Source organism: Ptychodera flava, chromosome 18 (genome assembly GCF_041260155.1).
Source record: "Ptychodera flava strain L36383 chromosome 18, AS_Pfla_20210202, whole genome shotgun sequence".
NCBI lineage: Eukaryota > Metazoa > Hemichordata > Enteropneusta > Ptychoderidae > Ptychodera > Ptychodera flava.
This window is the reverse complement of record NC_091945.1, coordinates 30,253,386-30,274,913: the sequence shown is the minus strand read 5'-3', so window position 1 is coordinate 30,274,913 and position 21,528 is coordinate 30,253,386. Positions and strand designations below refer to the sequence as shown.

The 21,528-nt window shown below is 35.0% G+C and overlaps 1 protein-coding gene across 1 annotated transcript; it reads right to left on the bottom strand.

Annotated features, from left to right (window-relative positions):
• Window positions 1-439: 439 nt before the first annotated feature.
• Window positions 440-9,021, bottom strand: LOC139117344 (alkylglycerol monooxygenase-like). The gene is made up of 10 exons (XM_070680366.1): window positions 8,907-9,021; window positions 7,731-7,834; window positions 7,097-7,192; window positions 6,512-6,578; window positions 5,130-5,195; window positions 4,206-4,285; window positions 3,652-3,786; window positions 2,978-3,094; window positions 1,834-1,916; window positions 440-1,510 (listed from the first exon to the last, which is right to left on the bottom strand). The coding sequence occupies exons 1-10, from the start codon at window positions 9,016-9,018 to the stop codon at window positions 1,303-1,305; spliced, it is 1,068 nt and encodes a 355-aa protein (XP_070536467.1). The 5' UTR covers window positions 9,019-9,021; the 3' UTR covers window positions 440-1,302.
• Between the last annotated feature and the right edge of the window lie 12,507 nt (window positions 9,022-21,528).

Below are 21,528 nucleotides of genomic sequence, written 5' to 3'. Positions count from 1 at the left end.
TAAACCGACTTAGAAATTTTGTAGGAAAATCACGTATTTGTTCAAACCACTAGCCAAGGTCAAGTGCATAATAGTCAAAGATTACACTGGAACATTAGATTTCAGAAAAGGCTTGTCAGAATGTTGATATATACACATTTTTTTCTCGTTCCAAAGTTGCATTCTTTAGACTTACCTTTTACAGCCAACCTATTAAAATTATTGCACGTGAATATTTCTTTATATTACCGTTGTATGTATGGTGTCAAAAGTCTGGGCATCCATTTGTTACAATTTCACCCTAAAACCAATGGTCAACTCCTAAAAATTATCTGAGTCACCTGCAGGCACAAGGACATCACTTCATGTAAACTTAGGATGTCGAATCATGATTGAAAGCAAATGATGCAGCCATATTGGACCCACTATGCAAAATGACAAATAAATGCAAGAGCATAACACTTTGTATGTATAAGCTTTCTTTATTGCAAAAGTGTAAATATATGTCATTCCATGTAATGTACACATATATCTATATCAACACATTACATCAGTGTTTGTAAATTTGAAAGATGTATGAAAAAGTTCAAATAAAACTTCTGTCATGTCAGTTTTAAAATCTATATCTTGTGGCTGGTACAGATTTATTTAAGTTTATTTATTTTCCCATCTGCCATGGTGAAACATAGTTTGTTGGATTTGATAAATTAAAAATATCAAAGTGCCATTTGTGGGTGGCTGCACCTTGAAATTGTTGACATAAAATGTACAGAAACTGAGTACAGGAAACACTCTTCCTAGACATTGTCATTTAGACTGCCTGAGATTATAACCATTGATAATGAAAAGCAGAGCATGCAATGCAGGTTGCACTCTGGGGAAAATGTGAAAAACTGAACTGATGATATGGTTGTGCAATTCTCCAAGAATACAGTCAAGGCAGTGTGGCTCTACATGAAACTGTAAACCGACTGTAGAGAGCGCGCTCACAATGTGAATAAACCATAAAGAACCATGAAGGATTGTTTATAATGTGGCATAGGTAGAAAGCGTAATTTTTACACATGGTGCATGGTATATATTCCCCTTGGAACTAGGCACTTCTTTTGGCAATAATAAAAGACAATTTCTTCTTTAGGAAGTTCACTTTAAGAAAAATCATCATACAATGTGGGTCAACTTCACCAAAATTGGTAGGTCAAAACACAGAAAACGGAGAGAGAAGTTTGGCAGTTATAAAGGCAAATTTTAAGGAAAAATGAAATATTAAACCACTGTTGATGATTCCATAACTTTCAAAATTCTAGTGTTTTAGAGTCCTATTTAGGCACTTTTTGTTTTCTTTCCGTTAACATTTCTGATTCCATTCACAAGCCAGATGGTAGCTGAGAGGGTGAATAACCCCCTGACAATTTTTGCCTTGGTGGAGACCTGACAAATTCCCAGGATTGGTGCACATGTATTGGTCCATGTTGCATCAAGTATCAGGTACAGGGCACAACGTACAAACTCCAGCAAGGGTGCATATGATCTGCAAAGGAAATGACGGACAGTTTCAGTTGATTCATAAAGATATTCTTTCACATGCACCAAGCTTTGTGATTAGTTCCTAAAACATAGTCAAAGAAGTTAGAGAAAACGTCAATTAAATATGAGAACAGATCTTGTCATGAAAAAATAAGTAAATAATGAAAGGAAAGGTAAGTAAGCATTTTTTTTTAATTTTCTACATTCCTGAAGATGTTTTAGCTGTGTTTACAAGAAATGTGAACTACCCTTTAAAAATATCAGCTGATAAATGGTAACTTACTGTTTTGGGGAAAGGAATTGGAAGAGTTAATCTTAATTACTTACTTTCTGTCACAAATGGCTCCAATACTAGTGAGAGTTAAGACAATGTATCCCATACCACACAAGACAACTATCTGAGACAGTCCCTGAAATTGTCAATGGAAATAATAATTATCAACTGTGTTATTTTGTAAATTTTCACGGCAGCCAGCAAAAATATAATTCTGAACTGTCTAAATGAATTCATTACTAATCATAATACAAAAATATGATAAATCCTTTGATAAAAATCTAAACTTTGAAGTATAGAAAACTGAATAAATTCACAAACTTATATAAATGCTTAAACTTGGTATTAAAAATGAGGGAGTTTATCAATATTTTGAAGTTTACAAGTCACTCAAAGGTGTTGACTGCTCTTGGAAGTATCGTGCATTATTTCACCAAGACATAGACGACCTAGTAATCGTAAATTTTGGATTTTTGGAGATGACTCTGTGTTTGGATATAGAGTCCTCTGTAGACAATACAATTGTAAATTAAAGATACACCGTCTGTGTCTTCAAGCTGAATTCTGAGTACTTCAACATACTCAGGGATGGATTATTAAATCTTAGGAGGGGCTAGTCAAAATGGAAAAATAACCTGCTGAGCAAAAATCGTCAAAACAAAATTTTTACAGCCAGGTCTTTTTTGAAAAAGAACACATTGTACTAACATGAAGGTTGGCTTATACAATAGTTTGTATATTTTGACAAAAACAGTAAGGATGCTGCACAAACTCAAAACTTTGCAAATTTTTGAAACATAAGAAAGTTTACAAATCAGCGCCTTGACCATCCCTACAAAGCTTTAAAAATCCATCTCTTGATGGAGTAGAAGAAAAGATTTAGCTGATATCAAAGTGATCAAAAAGCTTGTCAAATTTACAATTATGGGGATGTTAATGTAATAAACTTCACCATCATTAACCATACAGGTCAAGTTTCATTTCTACATTGTATGAGAAGTTATTTCTGATTATCTGTTCAATGAAATATGGGGTGAGTAGCAATTACTTAGATATACCAATACAGATGTGTGGTTCAAATAGAGGCTGGGACAACAAAACTGGATGAAATAAAAACATTCATCAGTTTTACAATATTCTCAAAGTCATGTCTATGACAATCATCAACAATCATTGTACAACTGAGTAATCACTTACACTGACTTGTCTTGCAATGTCTTCAAATGCCAGGTAGATTGTGAGAAAATGTATCAGAATATACACATCACCAAATACACCATACCTACTGTTGTATTTAGGACAGGGATACTTGACCTGAAAACAGAAAAGTTCAAACTTTTGCCTAAACTTTCCTCAAGGATATTTGAAACCATTTTCTGTCATCATTGAAAATAAAGAGGAGGGATCAATGTGCAAATTTTTGGTCTAGAAAATCAAATAACCTAAAATTTCCCAATGATGAGAATTTCAGCCCATGTTATCTGTATGGGAAAAATTTAATTTTCAATATTTAAACAAGATTGTGAAATATTTTATCTACAGGTCTCAAAATGAGTCCACACATGCGACAGCCCAGAATTGTATTGTAAAATCTGAGTATTCAAAACAACCATCCCTTTTACATCAATGACCGTAACCTGTTCACCCAAATTCCCTGTAAACAGGTCCACACTCACCATTGATAACCATGGATTTGGGTCAAACCATGGTGGTGAAAGGGTTAAAGTAGATTTTGACTTTTCAAAGTCATATTTTGACAACTATAGCTGCTTTATCTACAGATTTGGTTCATATCCTTTTGTGCATCCAATTGGATGGATAAATCATAGTAAACAAAGATGGCAGGAGTTTCACAAACATATCTATCATACCTTGGGAATATCTTCAATACATCCAAGCCTGGGTTTGCCAGGTTCCCATCCTGGGCCTTTGAATATGACCGACAATTTGTGTCCAATCCCTGACATACTCCAGAATGTGTTCCACATGTGTATAATATGACAGAACTAAAATCAAAGAAACAGAACATAAATCAGAGAAACTAAGAGATTCAAGTTTGACAAATAATTCAACTTTCCACAATCAGGGCATTGCTTGTGTTTCCCACGTACATAAAATACCCTGTACTCTCCAGGTCTGTATCTTTGAAATTGACATTTTCATGGCTTATAGAAATTGCATTGTTTGATGTTTTGTGTGAAACACACTATAAATTGTATCTCTGCTTTTATGAGGATAAATCAAAGATTGAATTTCATTTTGAAATTATGATCAAAAATCCCTGGCATTTTTTGCAAATTTGAGGGTTTTTTGCAGAAACAATTGGGAGTAGAGATTTATGGACCCGAAAATATAATTAGAATTGTGACAGTGAAATGGTGTTTAGAATGGAATACATGTATCTATGAGTACTGAAATCTTTCACCTGAATGTAAATAGGATTCCATGAATTCAATGGATGTGTCACACCATACACAATGCGTTCATCTTCTGGGGTAAAAGTACCTGAAATCAAACATCAGTGTATGTCTGTGAGAAGTTATTTTGGAATCATAATGATGGCATTTTAACACTTTGTAGACGATCAATGCAATATAACTGCAGATTACACCAGCTGTCAGGCATTTCTCTTGTGCTGCTAATGTATTGTATGCAAACTCATTCAATCAACTATCCAATATGAAACTACAAACACATACTTTTATCTGCATGAGTGACCAGATAGCATCTTTTTCTGGGACATAATAAACTATGACTTTCCAAGTGCATGTGTCCAAGTGTAAAAGGATGTCCATAAGATGAGACAGTATAGAAGCCAAATATTCTTTTACTTGAAATAACTTACTAAACATTTCATTACTTGAAATAACTTACCAAACATTTCATTACTTGAAATAACTTACATGTACCAAACATTTCATTACTTGAAATAACTTCCAAATATTCTATCACTTAAAATAACTTACCAAACATTTCATTACTTGAAATAACTTACCAAATATTCTATCACTTCAAATAACTTACCAAACATTTCATTACTTGAAATAACTTACATGTACCAAACATTTCATTACTTGAAATAACTTACCAAATATTCTATCACTTCAAATAACTTACCAAACATTTCATTACTTGAAATAACTTACCAAACATTTCATTATTTGAAATAACTTACCAAATATTCTATCACTTCAAATAACTTACCAAACATTTCATTACTTGAAATAACTTACCAAACATTTCATTACTTGAAATAACTTACCAAATATTCTATCACTTCAAATAACTTACCAAACGTTCTATTACTTGAAATAACTTACCAAACATTTCATTACTTGAAATAACTTACCAAACATTCTATCCCAGATAATCAGAGTTCCTGCGTAATTCTTGTCAATGCAGTAAGGGTTGCGACCTGCATGATTAATAATAACAGATAACTTTGTACTCCCTTTAATTTCCTAGTAAAGTTTGTGTTATTTATAACTAACAATTTTGTCTACTTTCAATTGATGTTCAACTGAAAACTTGCCAGGTAAACCTACCAGCATTTACAAATCTGTATTGCTGCAAAGTATACAAAATGAATGAAAAAATTCATTTCTTCCAACACTTTCAATTTTATATGGTGCTCGCAGAATTTTTTTCTGAAATATGAAATAGATTCTTATATATGAAAAACCCCAGTTCAAAATCTTTGGTTCTCTCAGCTATTAGAGAGGTTTGGCTACACGTTTTACGTGAACGTGAACGCGTAACGTCTCCACGTACACGGTAACCGGCGTCGCGTATTTATGTGGAGACAGCCGTTTTCACGTAATTTGTAAACGTGTAAATTTATTCTCATCTTTAGGTATCAAAACATGATATAAACTGTGAATCATTCATGCACGTTGTTAGTTGGATATATGGTATATAGTGACATCCTCAAAGATATTTATGAATTTTCGTTATTTTTATGCGAAATTTCTCCGTCGATTCGCGGCATACCGGGTAACCATTGAGATGTTTCTGTGATGCGCAAACAGACTACGGGAACTCGAACAGAGCAGAATCATTTCTTGCACGTGCCACATGAACGCGTCGCGTAACACGTAGCCGAACGGATTTTTGCACGTGAACGTGTACGCCAACGCCAACGTGGATTCTACGCGTTCACGTTCACATAAAACGGGTAGCCAAACCTCTCTAATGTTATTGACATTAACTTCAGTACTGTACGTATGGTGCTAGTCCTTATGTTTTGCAAGGATAGTTTCGTCAAGCTAATCAATCTGTTTTGAGATGAGACTGATACACAACCTGTTCCTTTAAACAGAAAGACAGACAGTAACTTAAAGGGGCAGCTTTCAATCCCTAGTTCTCAAATAAGTGATTGTTGACATTGACTGTTTATGTGATTGTAGTCCTTTGTTCTCCTTTGAAAGTTGTGCTCAGTTAGTGAATTGCTCAGAGACAATGCTGATAAAAAGCCTGCCCCTATAAGGATGGCCAACAGGCATGATCTTGTCAGCAAAGTTCCACATCAAACTTCCATTTTAATTGAAAATGAAGACTGCAGGAACAGCTACAGATAAACATGATCCCTCAGATTGAAAAACATGCCTTTGAAAGTCACAAGATGCAATCCATCACAAAAACAAACACATGATCCGACAAAACAAGGTAAAGAACCAGAAGACAACAGCACCGATAGTGGAAGTATTGAATAGCAACTGGACACAGACTTACCATGGTGAACTCTGTGATGGCTTGGTGTATTCAATATGTACTCTAATGGTCCTAGAGTCTTTATCAACTGAAAACAAGCATAGAATTATGAGATTTGCAGCATGAGAATTACAGAGATGATTATTTCAAGTTTAATTTCAATATATTTTTATGATAACAAAACTATACCAATATCATTCAAAGGCTATACAGATTTTCCTGCATGTGATGCAAAAACATTACTATGGTATGCATGGAATGATGATTCCTGACATTGGTTGAGAAAATCAGATGATAGCAACTGTGAAGATCAAATTGAATGTAATATGCACTGGAATGATACAAAAATCATTAAAATGTAAGTCCCATCACTATTCAAAACAGCAGTCAACGTGCTTATGAAACATACTTTACATTTTCAGCCTACTGAATTCAGTAAACTCTCGATGGAATTAGAAATCATGAAGTATGGCACCAAGTCACCTAGCGCAGACATAACAGTCACAACCACCCAGCTAAATCCCTACCCTTAATCAACAACTGTGTTATACAAAAAATGTACTTTCAGCCATAGTAGCTTATCTCAATGTTATCAGTAGTACCTACCTCTGTGTGAATCCAGAACTGATAAAGTGTATTGAACTGTATGTGTACCAGTGCCATTGAAGGTGGTACAAAGAATGCTATAGGTACATAAAACGCCTTGGGTTGAAAAGAGAAGAAAATGTTGAGTTAGTGGTAACAACAATATACAAACAGCAATTTGCATTATGATTATTTTATTTTGTTATCTTGGATGACCCTGTTTATTTAGTGGTTGAATATTTGACAGCTATCCTTGAACATGTTTTCTTATCAGTAATTTTCTTTTTTGAGTGAGATTTTAGATTTACATTTTCCTTTACTCTAGTAACAAGAAAATGAGTAAACCAAATGTGCTAAGTCTTCCCTGTTATATATATTATGTTCAATACTTACAGCTCAAACTTGCAATGGTAAAGATTTGTTCATGTGTAACGATTTTAGAAAAAGTTTGCAATTTTTCTGGAATATTTTGGACTTCAGTCATCAAAAGTTCAAATAGCCTGGCTGGACTCCCATGACTTACAAAGATGCAGTGTTGGTTATTTTGACTATTGTTACCATACATCTACATGCTACATTTCTCGCTGTATCTTGGTTCCATCACAGACAAAGTACATTGTATAAAGCTCATGTTTTCACAATGCAGCATACTCACCCAAGATGTATATCTCTGAAAAATTGACTGTCTCAAAGCTGTGCTCAGGTTGTATTCTTCTGAGCTGTGATGTACCTGATGAAATGCCCACATGAAATTCACTTCTGTGGAATAACAGAATTATAGAAACGTTAAAAAGAATTGAGTTCCTCTTTTTATCACTGGTATCATTTTATGCCTTCTATTGTTTAGATTAGAGTTGTTTCTTTACCTTGTTCCAACTATAACGATGTTTACATTCCCAGTACTCCCTATACCATACAGACCTCACACAGGACAGCGACTTATAATGCAGTTGTTGCAAACCATTTGAAACTTTTAATCAAATAACTGCCTTTTTGTATGTATCAGTGCCAAAATTATGCATACATGTACCACATCACCTAAATTGACAAACAATGAAAGAGTGTTTGAATGAAGTGTGTTACAATATTCACTGAACTGGTAGAATGGCAATTCAATGGCGCCTGTGAATAATTGATCATTTTGTTTTTGAGGCATCAAGATTTTGTTTCATATTTTTTATTATCTGGACCAGAGATGCACGACTACTGCAAGAACATGAGACTGCAGAATATTAACAGTTATCACGACAGAGTGCCCTGTTCAGCATTAGGTAAAAGCTATGGTTGTTTGCAGAATGGAAGTAACTTGGAATTTTTATCCGAGTTGCCCAATGTCACGCAGGGGGTTGTCTGGGCAGCTAATGTTGGTAGATGTTTCCTGTATCTCTGTTTGATATTTTGATGTGTATGCTGTATAGCTTCGACTTTAACATATATGGCTCATATCTCCCTTGTACGGTATTGTGTTGTAAGTTGAGCAATCACGGACAATGTTTTGAATTTATTACTCAGTTAATTTAATAATTTAGCTTTGACATTTTTGATCTTTGGTCCTTTTTCTAAGATGATATTAATAGTTCACGGTTAGTTCAGGCATACATTTTTGTAGGGCTGAAGTTGAAGATTTGTAGGCTTTTTAGCAGTATTGCCTTACAGGCATCCTCTAGTCATGTGGAATCAATAAGACAGTCCGCAAGAAAAAGCCTCTTGAATGTAGGCTCCTGTTTGGTTAACTTCGTAGAGGAAGTCAAGAGGGTGGCTATACTGACTATTCATAGCAATAAACAGCACATACACATTCTTCACTGTAAAAATGTAAAATTAAACTCACCATGGGCAAATCTGTGAAACCAGTAGTAACCAACATCAACAGCAAGGAAACAAAAAATCCAAGTCCACAGAGAATTCCATGCTAAGTCAAGTAGGCGGCCCAAGATTTTCATGGACCCATACATGTATGTATGCGTTGAACTCTGCAAAGTGGATAAGCATCCTGAAATGGAATTAAATAGTAGTGTTCTGATTTGAAAAGAGAAGTTGTATTTGTTACAATTGGCAGATTTTCTATGAAATAATTGAAAGATAATTTCTTTCTAGTGCAGCACATGTGTGTTAATGCAAATTCAAATTCATTAATCCTTTTGAGGATTTACATATAAACTATGACTATGAAGCAGGATTGATGTCAGTTTGGGACTAGATATTGCATGCATCATCATCAGCAGTTAATTTTGCGATAAATATAAAGTTACACTCACTCAAAAAACTCATGGAAAAATGAAAGTAGAAAAGACAGTACAATTGCAAAATTAATGTTGTATAATTTATCAAGTATTCCTAGCGGGGACCTTAATATAGTTCTTCTGAACTAGTCAAGTTTTGGCCCCTAATATTTATACTGGATGGATTATAAAAGGTGTACATCTGTGGTTATGGACAGAAGAAAGCTGTAGCAATAATTGCAAACTATATTTCAAATCAAGTACAGATCAAAAACTAGATAACAAGAAAAACATGATATGAGACACAGTTCAGAAACAACAAGATAACGTGACATTTCCTTTGCTCTTTGTACCTCTAGATCTAAATTGTGGCAATTTGTACTGAACTATTTTGAACTGACTTGAACCTATACATTTCTTGGCAAACAGGCCCAAACTCACCATAACTATATGTTAGGACAAAATCATGAATGTACCCGGTACGCAGGTCCAATTCAAGCCATGGCTGTACCTGCTCCATATTCCCTGATGGTGGTCAAAACTTGCAAAGGAACACACTGCTCAGTGTTCTCCACTGCTAGGAAAATCAGGTGACTGGCCAATTTACATAACAATGCATAATTTGAATATCCTTTTGCTGTGAAAATATATTATATTGAATAATTATTATTATACAAATAGATTGCTTGAAAACCAGTGAGGTGGCCCACCTCTCAAAATCCCCTTGTGGAGAACCCTGACTCAGACTGTTGTTTATTTATTGTTTGTACATGGAATGTGTTATGGTTCTCATCATCCTTACCTTGATATGCCTGCTGATATTGTCATGAACAAGTCATTGACAATGACATAGTCCCCACTTGAAATAGGGGAGTATTAGTCTTGATGGGGCAGGTAAATGTGGTCTTTAAGAAGTATCACTGGAGTGTATATTTTAAGATCTATGGGCACAAAGGTCTACATGTATGTTGTTTTACCCAATTTGAAACACATGAGGCATGTCTAAGTTATGGTTCTAAATCGGGAAAATAGATCAGACCTCTAGCTGTATTGGCCAGCCAAGAAATACATATGTGGACAATAAATGATGTCCAAGATGTGACATCTTAAGGTCTAATATCCTATCAAAATTGGAGGGTATAGAACTTGTGGTTACTGAGTTATGCACATCTAGCTCGATTCGCTTGCTGCACCAGAATTAGATATGTGCATAATCAATGAGGTAAAGTGTGTGTTGTCATAAGGTCGCCCATCCTACTAAATATAAAGGACATAGCACTTGTGGTTACTTATTTATTGACAAAAACGTATATTTTAGGTAAAGGTCATAGAGGTCACATGACATTTGATAAAAAAATTTCTATTCTATAGTTATCCCTATATACGAAAAATCAGACATCCAGCTCTATTGGCTTGCTCAAAATTAGATATGCGTATAATTAATGAGGTACAATATGTGGCGTCATAAGGTGTCCCATCATACCATACATGAAGGGTGTAGCACTTGTGGTTACTGAGTTATGGACAAATATGTATATTTGAGGTCAAAGGTCACTGAGGTCACATGACAATTTGTCAAAAAAAAATTGTATTGCTAAGTTATCCCTATATACCAAAAATCAGACCTCTAGCTCTATTGGCTTGCTCAAAATTAGATATGCACATAATTAATGAGGTACAATATGTGGCGTCATAAGGTGTCCCATCATACCATATATGAAGGGTGTAGCACTTGTGGTTACTGAGTTATGGACAAATATGTATATTTGAGGTCAAAGGTCACCGAGGTCACGTGACATTTTGTCAAAATATCTGAGATATCATCGTGAATGGAGGGACATGACCCAATCTATAAGCCCCCTGGACTTCATCCGTGGGGCTAAAAACTGTGTCACCGCATCCTTTTTGCTATATGAATACGATGAGAAACTAAATTTTTATTTTACTTGGCCTTATACATGGGATTCTATGCAGAGCTGACTTATACATGGGAGTCTATGGACTGCCTTATACATTGGAGTCTATGGACTGCCTTATACATGGGAGTCTATGGACTGCCTTATACATGGGAGTCTATGGACTGCCTTATACATGGGAGTCTATGGACAGCTGCCTTATACATGAGAATCTATGGAGGTGGAAACTAAAAAGTCCTCTAACACGGCCAAATTTGATCGCATTGTGAAACAAATCGACGTGCATCTGTATGGGGTAGGGTACTATCCTTGTGCAAAGTTTGAAAGAAATTGACCAGGGCATGTCTGAGATATCTGCGTGAACGGACGGACGGACGGACATGACCCAATCTATAAGTCCCCCCGGACTTCGTCCGTGGGGACTAACAAACCAGCTCCAATGGAACACAGACTGTCATTCATTCTGTACATTTTGTGGTTTCCTTGCAAATGGCCAATCATCATCTCAATAACAATTGCTACCAAGAGGAATGGTGCCGACTGAAAGAAGGAATGAATTTGATACATATTATACAATGTAAACTATAAAACTTGGAAAATTATGATAAGAGATTCTTGAATTCCCAGCGAGTCTAAGCCAAATCTTAACCCTAATCCTTTGTGTCTAAAGTAGAATGCGAATTACTCTGAGTTAAGTTTTTAAAATCTAAAAATATTACAATTCTTCTCAAGTCTTGAGCTGACTGGGATCAATTTGGAAACGTTTACAGAACATTTCATTTTTGTGATGATGTTCATTAAACCTTCAAATGTATTTTTTGATATGCCTAAATAACGATCATGTAAAAACAGCCTAAAATATTCTGACAATCGTAGTGGCTTCAAATGAATTTTCACTGCATCAATTCGCACAAAAAATCATGTCAAAAATTACTCCCTTTTGTAAATGTCAAAATTTGCTTTCATGTTTACTTTAGAATGATTAGATTAATTTGTCCCTAGATCATTCTGTACGAGTTTTCAGTAAAATTTAAAATGACATAAAAAATTAAAATTTATAATAATCTTTTTTTGTTTTTACAGCAATGGAGACTAAATACTGCAGATGATTCATATCTGCAAATAAAGGTCATGGGTTTTTACACCAAAAAAGTTTACAGTACACTTCCTGTTCTTTTCATGGATATCATCTTTTTATCGTCTTTTCAGAAAAAGGCTAGGACCTTGTGAAATGTATAACTCAATTTCCCTACCCAAGCTCTGAAAGCATCCATCATGTTGCAAGTTGGCATTGCACACAGCTGGTTCAAGCTTAACTCATAAAGGCATGACCTGACAATGACCCCACAGTGACGACAGTGCAGGCAATGACAGTGCTTTAAACCTGGGGCAATAACCTTCGCTGACAATCACCCTCGTTAAGCAATAATTCCTGTTGATTGAATTAATCCTCAATTCTTCAGTTTTTTAACTGCAATAAGAAGTCTCAGTAAATGTTTTTTCCTAACTGTTAGCCGGGGACCATAATAAGGAATTATCATAAATCATACGTTTGAACAACAAGTGTTTGAGAAACACTACAACAACACTTGACAGTGGAGAGAGTGCCCACCCTTCATGCTGTTTCTACTATATGAACCAGGTTGTGCGAGGAGCAACCGTAACGTATTTAATATTCCTGACTGGTTATATCCCATACATCCATAATTCACTTTTCTTGAATAAAAATTCTGCATTAGTCAGAGATTGTTTAAAATCGAAGTGTTCTATGTTACACTGGTCTAGATTGGAATTTGATAACTTTTCCTTAATTCTTCATGATTCAAAATTTATCCTCACGAACATAGCAAAAATCATACATACAGATCACAAAAAAACAGTCTCAAACACAGACGGCTGGCACACGCCCACATACACACAGTTACAGTGACAGTGTGAATAAAAGGTTGCGCTGATATGTCCCAGTACAATCACATGTGATGTAGATGACTGGCACACACCCACATACACACAGTGACAGTTAAAGTAATGAAAGGTTGCGCTGATATGTCCCAGTACAATCACATGTGATGTAGATGACTGGCACACACCCACATACACACAGTGACAGTTGAAGTAATGAAAGGTTGCGCTGATATGTCCCAGAACAATCACTGTCAAGTAAGGGTACTTTACAACTCACAAAAAATCATTATGATTCAATGACTAACTGCACTGTTAAGTTTCACCGACTACACGGCCTCATAAATACTTTAGTTATCCCTTGACATTTTGTCACATTTGTTTCAACAATGCTGGATTATTTTAGCATATAAATAACTAATTCTTAATTTTTCAGGAACTCATCGCTTCATCATCCGGCAGAAGTGTCAGACAAGTGACAAATTTCACAAGTTACAACAAAGAAAAAGAGTTGGAAATTAAAACCACGGCCTATTTTAAATATCAACCTGATTTGAACAAAAGATATCTTTTGAATACACAGTGTACATGATCAATTTTTAACAGCTAAATTTGGGAAATACAATACATGATAATTCAACACATAGTACATTTTAAATGTCACGTTTGCTTTGGCAGCCATGTCATTTGAATAGACCTGTGCAGAAAAGAGAAATTAAAAGAAAATTATCTATATTATCTCCTCTAAATCAATCTGTGAAAGCTAATTTTGAATGACCATATAGAGATAACTACATCAACAGTTTTAATTTGAAACTAGGACCTCCTTGCAACCTATAAATGTTTTTTTTTGTCATGTATTACATAAACCAAAACTTTACATGAAACCGATTATCTTCCTTTATTTTATAAATTTCTTTTCCCATACACACAGCCATCTTGGCTCAAAATAACACCTATCGCACACAATACCATTTAAAGCCCTAGTGAGAGATAACACCATAAATGAGTGAACAGTATGGACTATACATTATAGTCAGTACTTGCAGAGAGTTGTGCTACAAGGGGAAAAATTTCACATTTGCCGCCACCTCCCTCCAAAGCTAACAAAGGTCAAGTTAACCTTCTCAAGGTAATTAGGGTTTAACAAAACTGAAGGAGCTGGACCACAGTCTGGTTGCTTGATTTGCATATTATGTATTTGTCAACAATGTTCAAGGACAATAGAATTGTGAAGTGGGACAATAGCCTGGGATGACCCACTTGAACTGCCTATGTGTTGAGTATACATTTGTGTGTGCACACAACAAGCGGGGATAAAACATAACAGGAGCAAATACAACTTGTTCTGTGCGAGACACACTTCAGTGAAAGTGCACCGCACTCTGCAGATTGACAGAGAAACTTGACAGTGGCTGAGTATGAAGGTATCGAGTGCCAATCCTCAACAATGTTTGGCTGCATTGATATAACACAGCAGTTTGATCCTTTCACTCTCATATCGTAATTGTAGTATGTAGATGTGTATGAGTGTTAGTTTATATGTTGGCAGGGCTAAAAAACAAAAACAAAACATTTAAAAAGATATTTGTGACTTACATGAGGCATAGTCCTGTAGTTGTTGGAACTCAGATGGGCTGAATTTGTCCCAGACGTGGTGGCTTGCCATCGCTGCTTGTCTCCTATTGGAAATTTACACAGAAAGCTGTTTGGTGTCTGTGCACTGTACGCTATGTTGTCACTCACGGCCTCTTCCTTACAGCGTCAGCCCGTCGGCTCAACACTCTACTGTACCCGTAAAAAAATCTGACAGCTCAGAATCAGTACAGTGTAGACGTTGATATACCATGCATGCACATGTAACTGCACTGACGGCCAACACGGGAATGCCTTTGACTGCAGTAAAATAAAAAAAATTCACACTGGCATCAAAACAAGGCCTTGGTTCACCGGCTGAAACCCCAGGATGATGACATGAGAATTACGGCTTATTTTACTGTGAGGGAACACCGCCAGGCACAGGGGCCAAGTCCTCACTACACAGCGTATCCGGAACTAGAGATACAGACGTTGCACTGAATGGTTCAATGCTGGGTTTGAATGCCACCACTGTATAAATATTCAATGGTATATAAATAGGAACAGTGCTGAGCGTGGTGAATAAGGAAAGTCTAGTGATCTGCTGATGAAAGACATGCCAATTCAATCACTGCCCTTCATTGCTGTACTTAACTGTTTCACAGCAAAATTTCAAGAATTTAATTGTAAGTGTAATTAATACGCCAAAGAATGGAAGCTTTTTAAGTCGGGCTAAGTGGATGCTAATATAATGCAACAGGGGGTAAATGACATGTAGAAAGAAAAGCCCAAGTTCCAGGCTGTTACTGTTAGTGTACTCACCCAATTGGTGTTTGGCAGAATGTTCACGGGTGGTAGCCACGGGAACTCACTCGAGCTAAATTAAAATGAGTTACACTTGCGGCAACTATCCATTGCGGCACAGAGCTCTCTTCTGGCACTTCAGTAACCTTCAACAAACATCAAGAACTCATTAAATTTGACTGCTAATTCTGAACCAATGAAGTGGATTTAAGATCAATATTGACATGACCATCGACACCACCTAGTTGTTTGACAGTAAATATAACACCTTAGTTGAAATTTACGATTTAAATATTTCAACTGCATTGATATATAATGCATGGGTATTTACTCATACATATATCAATAAATTCACATCCATATAATGTAAACAATGACTATTTCTGATTACATTCATAATCTATTTTATCTGTAAATTGAGTACATCTCAATTTAAGCTATAAGGGGACACAATTATGTCAAAGTTCACTTAAAATGTCAAAGTTTATGCATCTCTGCAGAAAACTTAAACATCCTCAACACAAGCTGTATTGAACTGCCATACATCTTCATGTACACATCAGTTTTACCTCTCTCTCTCTCTCTCTCTCTCTCTCTCTCTCTCTCTCTCTCTTTCTCTCTCCCCCTAGCATTTTGATTTGTGGGTTTTTTAGTGCTTCTATGTTTAAAGTGTGTAGCATTCAATAAAATGACAAGGGAAATGATCAGACCTTACAAATAAAAAATATCAAGCTAGCATGGTGTGATAGGCAATTGTCTTGTCTGTCCTGGTCTTTGCAATAACTCCAGCAGGGGAGACTTTCCATGACAGTATAAACTACCATACAAAACTTTATTGTGGCTCAAGTATTGGCCTAGAAGAATTTTTAGGGGTCAAGTTTCCTTAAATTGGCGCCTTCCATTCTCACATTTCACTTTGTTTTTAAGGGAGCAGTGGACCTGTACGTATTGTAAAATTACGTTAATAACCAGGGCTTTACCAAAGACATCCAAGGTAATCAATTTAGTTGATGTATATAAGGAGTGTCATGCAATATGATTAAACCATGTCACAGTATGCTGTGATGAATGACCATAACACCTGTCTGACGTTGTCAATGGTCAGATCTTGTTAAAACACCATCTCTACACTTTGGAGACACACATAATCCATGCTTGTCAAAGTACTTATAGCTCGACTCAGTGCAGAATTTTTTTTTACAGCTTATTCAATCTTATATTGAAGAAAACATTTTTAAAAATTATTTTGTAAATAAAATGAGGACACCAAAAACCATTCAGGCACATACATGGCCGACACAGTTATCTGCAAAGAGTATTTAATGAGCTAACAATCTGATGAATGCAGCTGGGCACAAATTGCCTAAGTCATAATTTATTTCCCAATAGCTCATTTACAGCTATACACTATGGACGAATATAAAACAATACAGTGTACTAGTAAATTGGCTGTATTCTGTAATTTTTGTGCCACAAGTCAAAATGCACAAATCCATTACTGTTTCTGGATGGAGACAATAGACGGATTAAAAAAAGGCAAATTGTTATGCAATCTTACAGCATACACTGGAATTTGTTTACTTTAATTTACAAATGCTGACAACTTCCAAGGTCATTTCAGGTCACAAGCACTGCAAAATACATATTGACCTATTTTATACAGATGTTGTATCCATCATAAAAAATCATGAAAATCTAGTGATAACAGCCATTCCAAATACTACAAATGACCTAAACCTATTCTTCATTTTTTTTTCTTTTTCAATTTTCATGTTTACATCACAATTTTACATTCGGGGTTACTATAACTCCTAAAACTACTGTGTCTTGCACATATGTAGTCCCATTTGGCATTTAGCAATGGAATTAAATCAGGAAAATTTGCTACAATCAATTTTTTAAAAAAATTATATTGTAAAATATTGGCCAATTGCCAAGCTTTATTTCGTCAGATGAAGTACATACAGTTTCATGTAATGCTTGATCCTGAATGAAGGCATTAATTTATGCAAAGTGTATTTATTAATAAGCATTGTTTGAGTATTCATATCAACAATGAGTAATTATCAGCAGAGGATATTCAGACCTTAGAGATGGTCCATTATAAATACAGATTGGCTACAATATAATAGGGAAGTGGCTTATGCCAAATTCTTGTACAGCATGGTTAAGTGAAATTCTGCTATTCACAAAACAATAAACAGCACTGTCCAGGTTCAACATGAATGCATATGGCCTGCAAACTTTCATAAACCCTTTGAGCGCCAACGTCAATTTTTGTTGCCTTTATAAAATATACTCTAGTCAATTTTCTCAGATTTCTGCCAAAATTTTGATAAAAAACTATAGCCAATGAAATATGACGTCCATTTGGTCCAAAATTATCAAAAAAGTTCAAAAAAATTCATAAAAATTGTTAAAATGAGGCAGTAAAATTTTGGTTGGAAAAATTACAGCACTTAAAGGGTTAATCTAACCTCATTGTTCAAATTATGTGAAAAATATAAAATTATGAAAAACTATCATTATCACGGTACAGTAGTACTTGCCTTGAAATTGAAAAGCTTAAACTTTGCTCAGACATTCTGTAAACTTAAAACCACACTCTTAGTTAATCCAGAATAAAATCTGGGGTCACTTCGCAAATTTTGGTACGAAAGAAATAAATTACTCAATATTTACCGATATTTTAAAATTCAAAATGGCTGGCATCCCTGTCTCATCTTTATGGAAAAACTAAACTTTTGATTTTCACAAAAACGTGCCAGTGAAAATTTTATTTACTCACTGAGCTTCAAAATGAGCCCCAAATAAGCGGAAGACCAACAAGTATTGCAAAAGTTTTTGAGTCAGAATGTCTGTCCCCGAGGCAGTACCTTAACTCTGTGGAGATGCTAAAACTGCAAACTTCATTCAAAGATATGCTAATTGCCTACAAAAGCTGTTCAGAACCAATACAGCAACATTCAGATAATACATGTAACAGTCTGTCTACTCCAGCACCTTTACACATCGATTAGCTGTTCGAAGTTTGAAAAGAAGGAAACTTCTCAGTCTAGTCAAAAGAGATGTCAGTTCAAAACTAAAAGTGGACAAAAAAGAACAAGATGCTGTGGCACACTTCACAAACTAATTGACATTCGAGCAGAGTTGCTCAAGCACACACGGCATGCAGAAACGTGTCTCAGATTTTTAACAGGGCTGTAGCTTTTCTTCCTCTTCGAATGGAACATCAAACAGCAAAATGCCCCGGTTCAAACACGTGTCCCATCCTTAAGTACCCGGTGAGTGTTCAACTTAGAACTACAAAGCTACACCGTGATCAATAAGGTCGCCCGTTGAAATTCTTATTTATCGCCACAGTAACTACAGACATGGTTCGTCTTTTCTGCAAGCCATCAGGTACTCTGCATCTGCATCACATCACAACCTCTGACCAGATATTCTTTCTACCCCGACTTCCCGCATCTCACGTTTTTGTCTCAGCAATATTTTTAAATTTTCAACATACTAAACGAAAATTTAAGTCAATTTTAAAAAATTTTTTTTGATATATAATTTCACTGGTTGATAATTATGTAGGTATGAATAAAAGGTTACTGTAAAAGCAAGTCATTAATTAACTTTTAATTCATCTGAATTATACAATCTTTGTCATCACACAAGATAATAATTACAGACTTCATTAAATGTCCTTAATTATCATCTGGGAAACAAGATTTGCATTCGACTGCACTGACACAAAATTAAAATGGTTACTTTTTTCAAGGTGAACATTATTAAGTGTACTACAGTTTGTTATCGAGTAAAATAATAGTTCCATAAATGTTTGAGTTTGTGATTTCAACTTGTCTTACGTCAGTACATCTCAAAACAAAAGTCTAGTACAGTCAAATTTTTCTAAAACAGGACACAAGTGGATGTCACAAAAAAGTATGTTAAAGATAGCAATGAGATTGTGTATTCAGCATGGAATTTTACTATCAGCATGTTATCTATGAAAGGATGCAATTATGTAATACCATATTTGTATTTGGGTTTGTATCACTAGCAACACGTGACAAGAATTTTAGTTGAGAAAATTCCAGGAGGAATAAATTGAATTTTTCCAAAAGAGAAAAACCCATGGCTATCAAGTCATTCCACATTAGCATGTTGACACAAAGCAAGTAAATTAAGCGGCGCAGGCTTGGACATATTTGCCTCTGGTAATTATCAGACACACAATTAGCATGCTGCATTTGCAAACAGCGAAAATAACAAAGTGTTATTCTCATTACCTGTCAACTCAAATTGGATGTTAATTTCCTCCGTGCAAACAGACCTGCCATTGTCATTTATTTTAATTTGATAGCCCAATTTTATCATGACAGATGCCAATATAGTACAGATATGCCATATCATGACAGCAGATAATTAACTCAAACTGTTAAATTCTACCATTTGAGTTTTATTATTATAAATTTATCAATATAAATTTATCAAAATAAATTATTATTCTGTATAATCAAATTGAAGTAACCAATGTATCATCATTAACTAACCTAGAATGAGAATATTCCTTACAAGAGCACACAAGTTGTTTAAGGGATGGACCATTGGATCTTAGGAAGGGAGGGGGCAAGGTTGTCAATTTTATTCACATTCACAATTTTTGTCAATTTTATCATGGAATACATACTCTATTTTCAAACCATCGTCAGGTGAATATTTTATTTTTCTAATAGCAGCATGCCTTCAAATATTTGTTTGGCAATTTTTTTCTTCTGCAATATTTTTGCCATTTTCAACCAAGATCAAATCAATATGATATAAATACATGATTTCACACATTTCAAAAACGAAGCCAGCTATTGTTGTTTCAGTATTTACAAACTGGCAGACAAACACCATCTGTGTTTTCATGGCTTCACAATAAGAAACAAAAACATATGGTTACCTGGACAATAATGTTATTTTTAAATTTGCATTGAAGCAGTGAAGCCTATACACAGGTGGCTATAAAGATGACAATTTGTTTTTCATTGACACTTTATTTTTTTAATTATCTCTGGTTATGATTAAAATACATGCAAAGCTGAGACACAATTTCAATATTGATACAGTAAGATAGCTAGAAATAAAGTAATACAAATACTGATTAAAAATGAAACATTTACAAATGTTCAGTTCATATCGCATTGACAGTTAGATTTCTTGACAAGTGGCAAAACCATGCTGTAAATCAATGGAATATAACACAGCTTAAATATTACATTTAAATAATTGGGGATTTGCCAATTATGTCTTGAGGGGTGTGAGTGTTAAGAATGCAAGATTTGGGGTTTTTGCTGCATGGCATGCACCTTTTCCCAGAATTCCACATTTTCTTGAAAGACAGTTACGTTATTTTGCAATTTAGCAATGCTGTAAAAAATTCCCTGGTAAATTTTGCTTTGCACTTTTTATTTCCCTCATATGGTCCATCCCTTTTTTAACAAAAGTAAATGCAGAAACCCTCTCCATCCTTATCTTTAACAATAAAGCATTAGTTCAGCCCTGCTGTTCTAAATGGTGTGACTAATCGATCTAAATGTAAAAATTAGGGATGACAATGTGACAAGTACAATGCATGTTCTGAACATTAGGAATTACAATGATAGCTTACACTACAGTAAGCCTGATAATTATTTATACATGTTACATATTGAATGTCATTGTGCTCCATTGGATTCAATGGTTACTTGTTCCCACATAGTCAATTATGACTGAAAGTGAACTGGAACTATTTCAAGTGGAAGTAGTTTGGGATTAAAAATGTTCAAATTACATGTTTTACATTGGAAGTCTGGTTTTTAGAAAGTTATGCATAAAAAAATATTTATTTTGTGAAGTTAGGTATGGACAACTGAACTGAGGAATTGATGGAAATTTAGGAATTTCAACACAGACCATTGCAAGGTCTTTTTAACATTTTTGTGGGATTGATCTTGCTAAAATGTGAAGTTTATTGACACTGAAGAAAGATGAGGGTCCTGGAAATGTGGTCTGA

Coding starts and splice junctions, on each gene's coding strand:
- LOC139117344 (XM_070680366.1), bottom strand. CDS start 9,018: ATGAAAATCTTGGGCCGCCTACTTGACTTAGCATGGAATTCTCTGTGG. Junction 6,579..7,096: donor AGTTCTGGATTCACACAGAG/GTAGGTACTACT, acceptor GCTTGTTTTCAG/TTGATAAAGACTCTAGGACC. Junction 3,787..4,205: donor GGAATCCTATTTACATTCAG/GTGAAAGATTTC, acceptor CTTTGATTTTAG/TTCTGTCATATTATACACAT.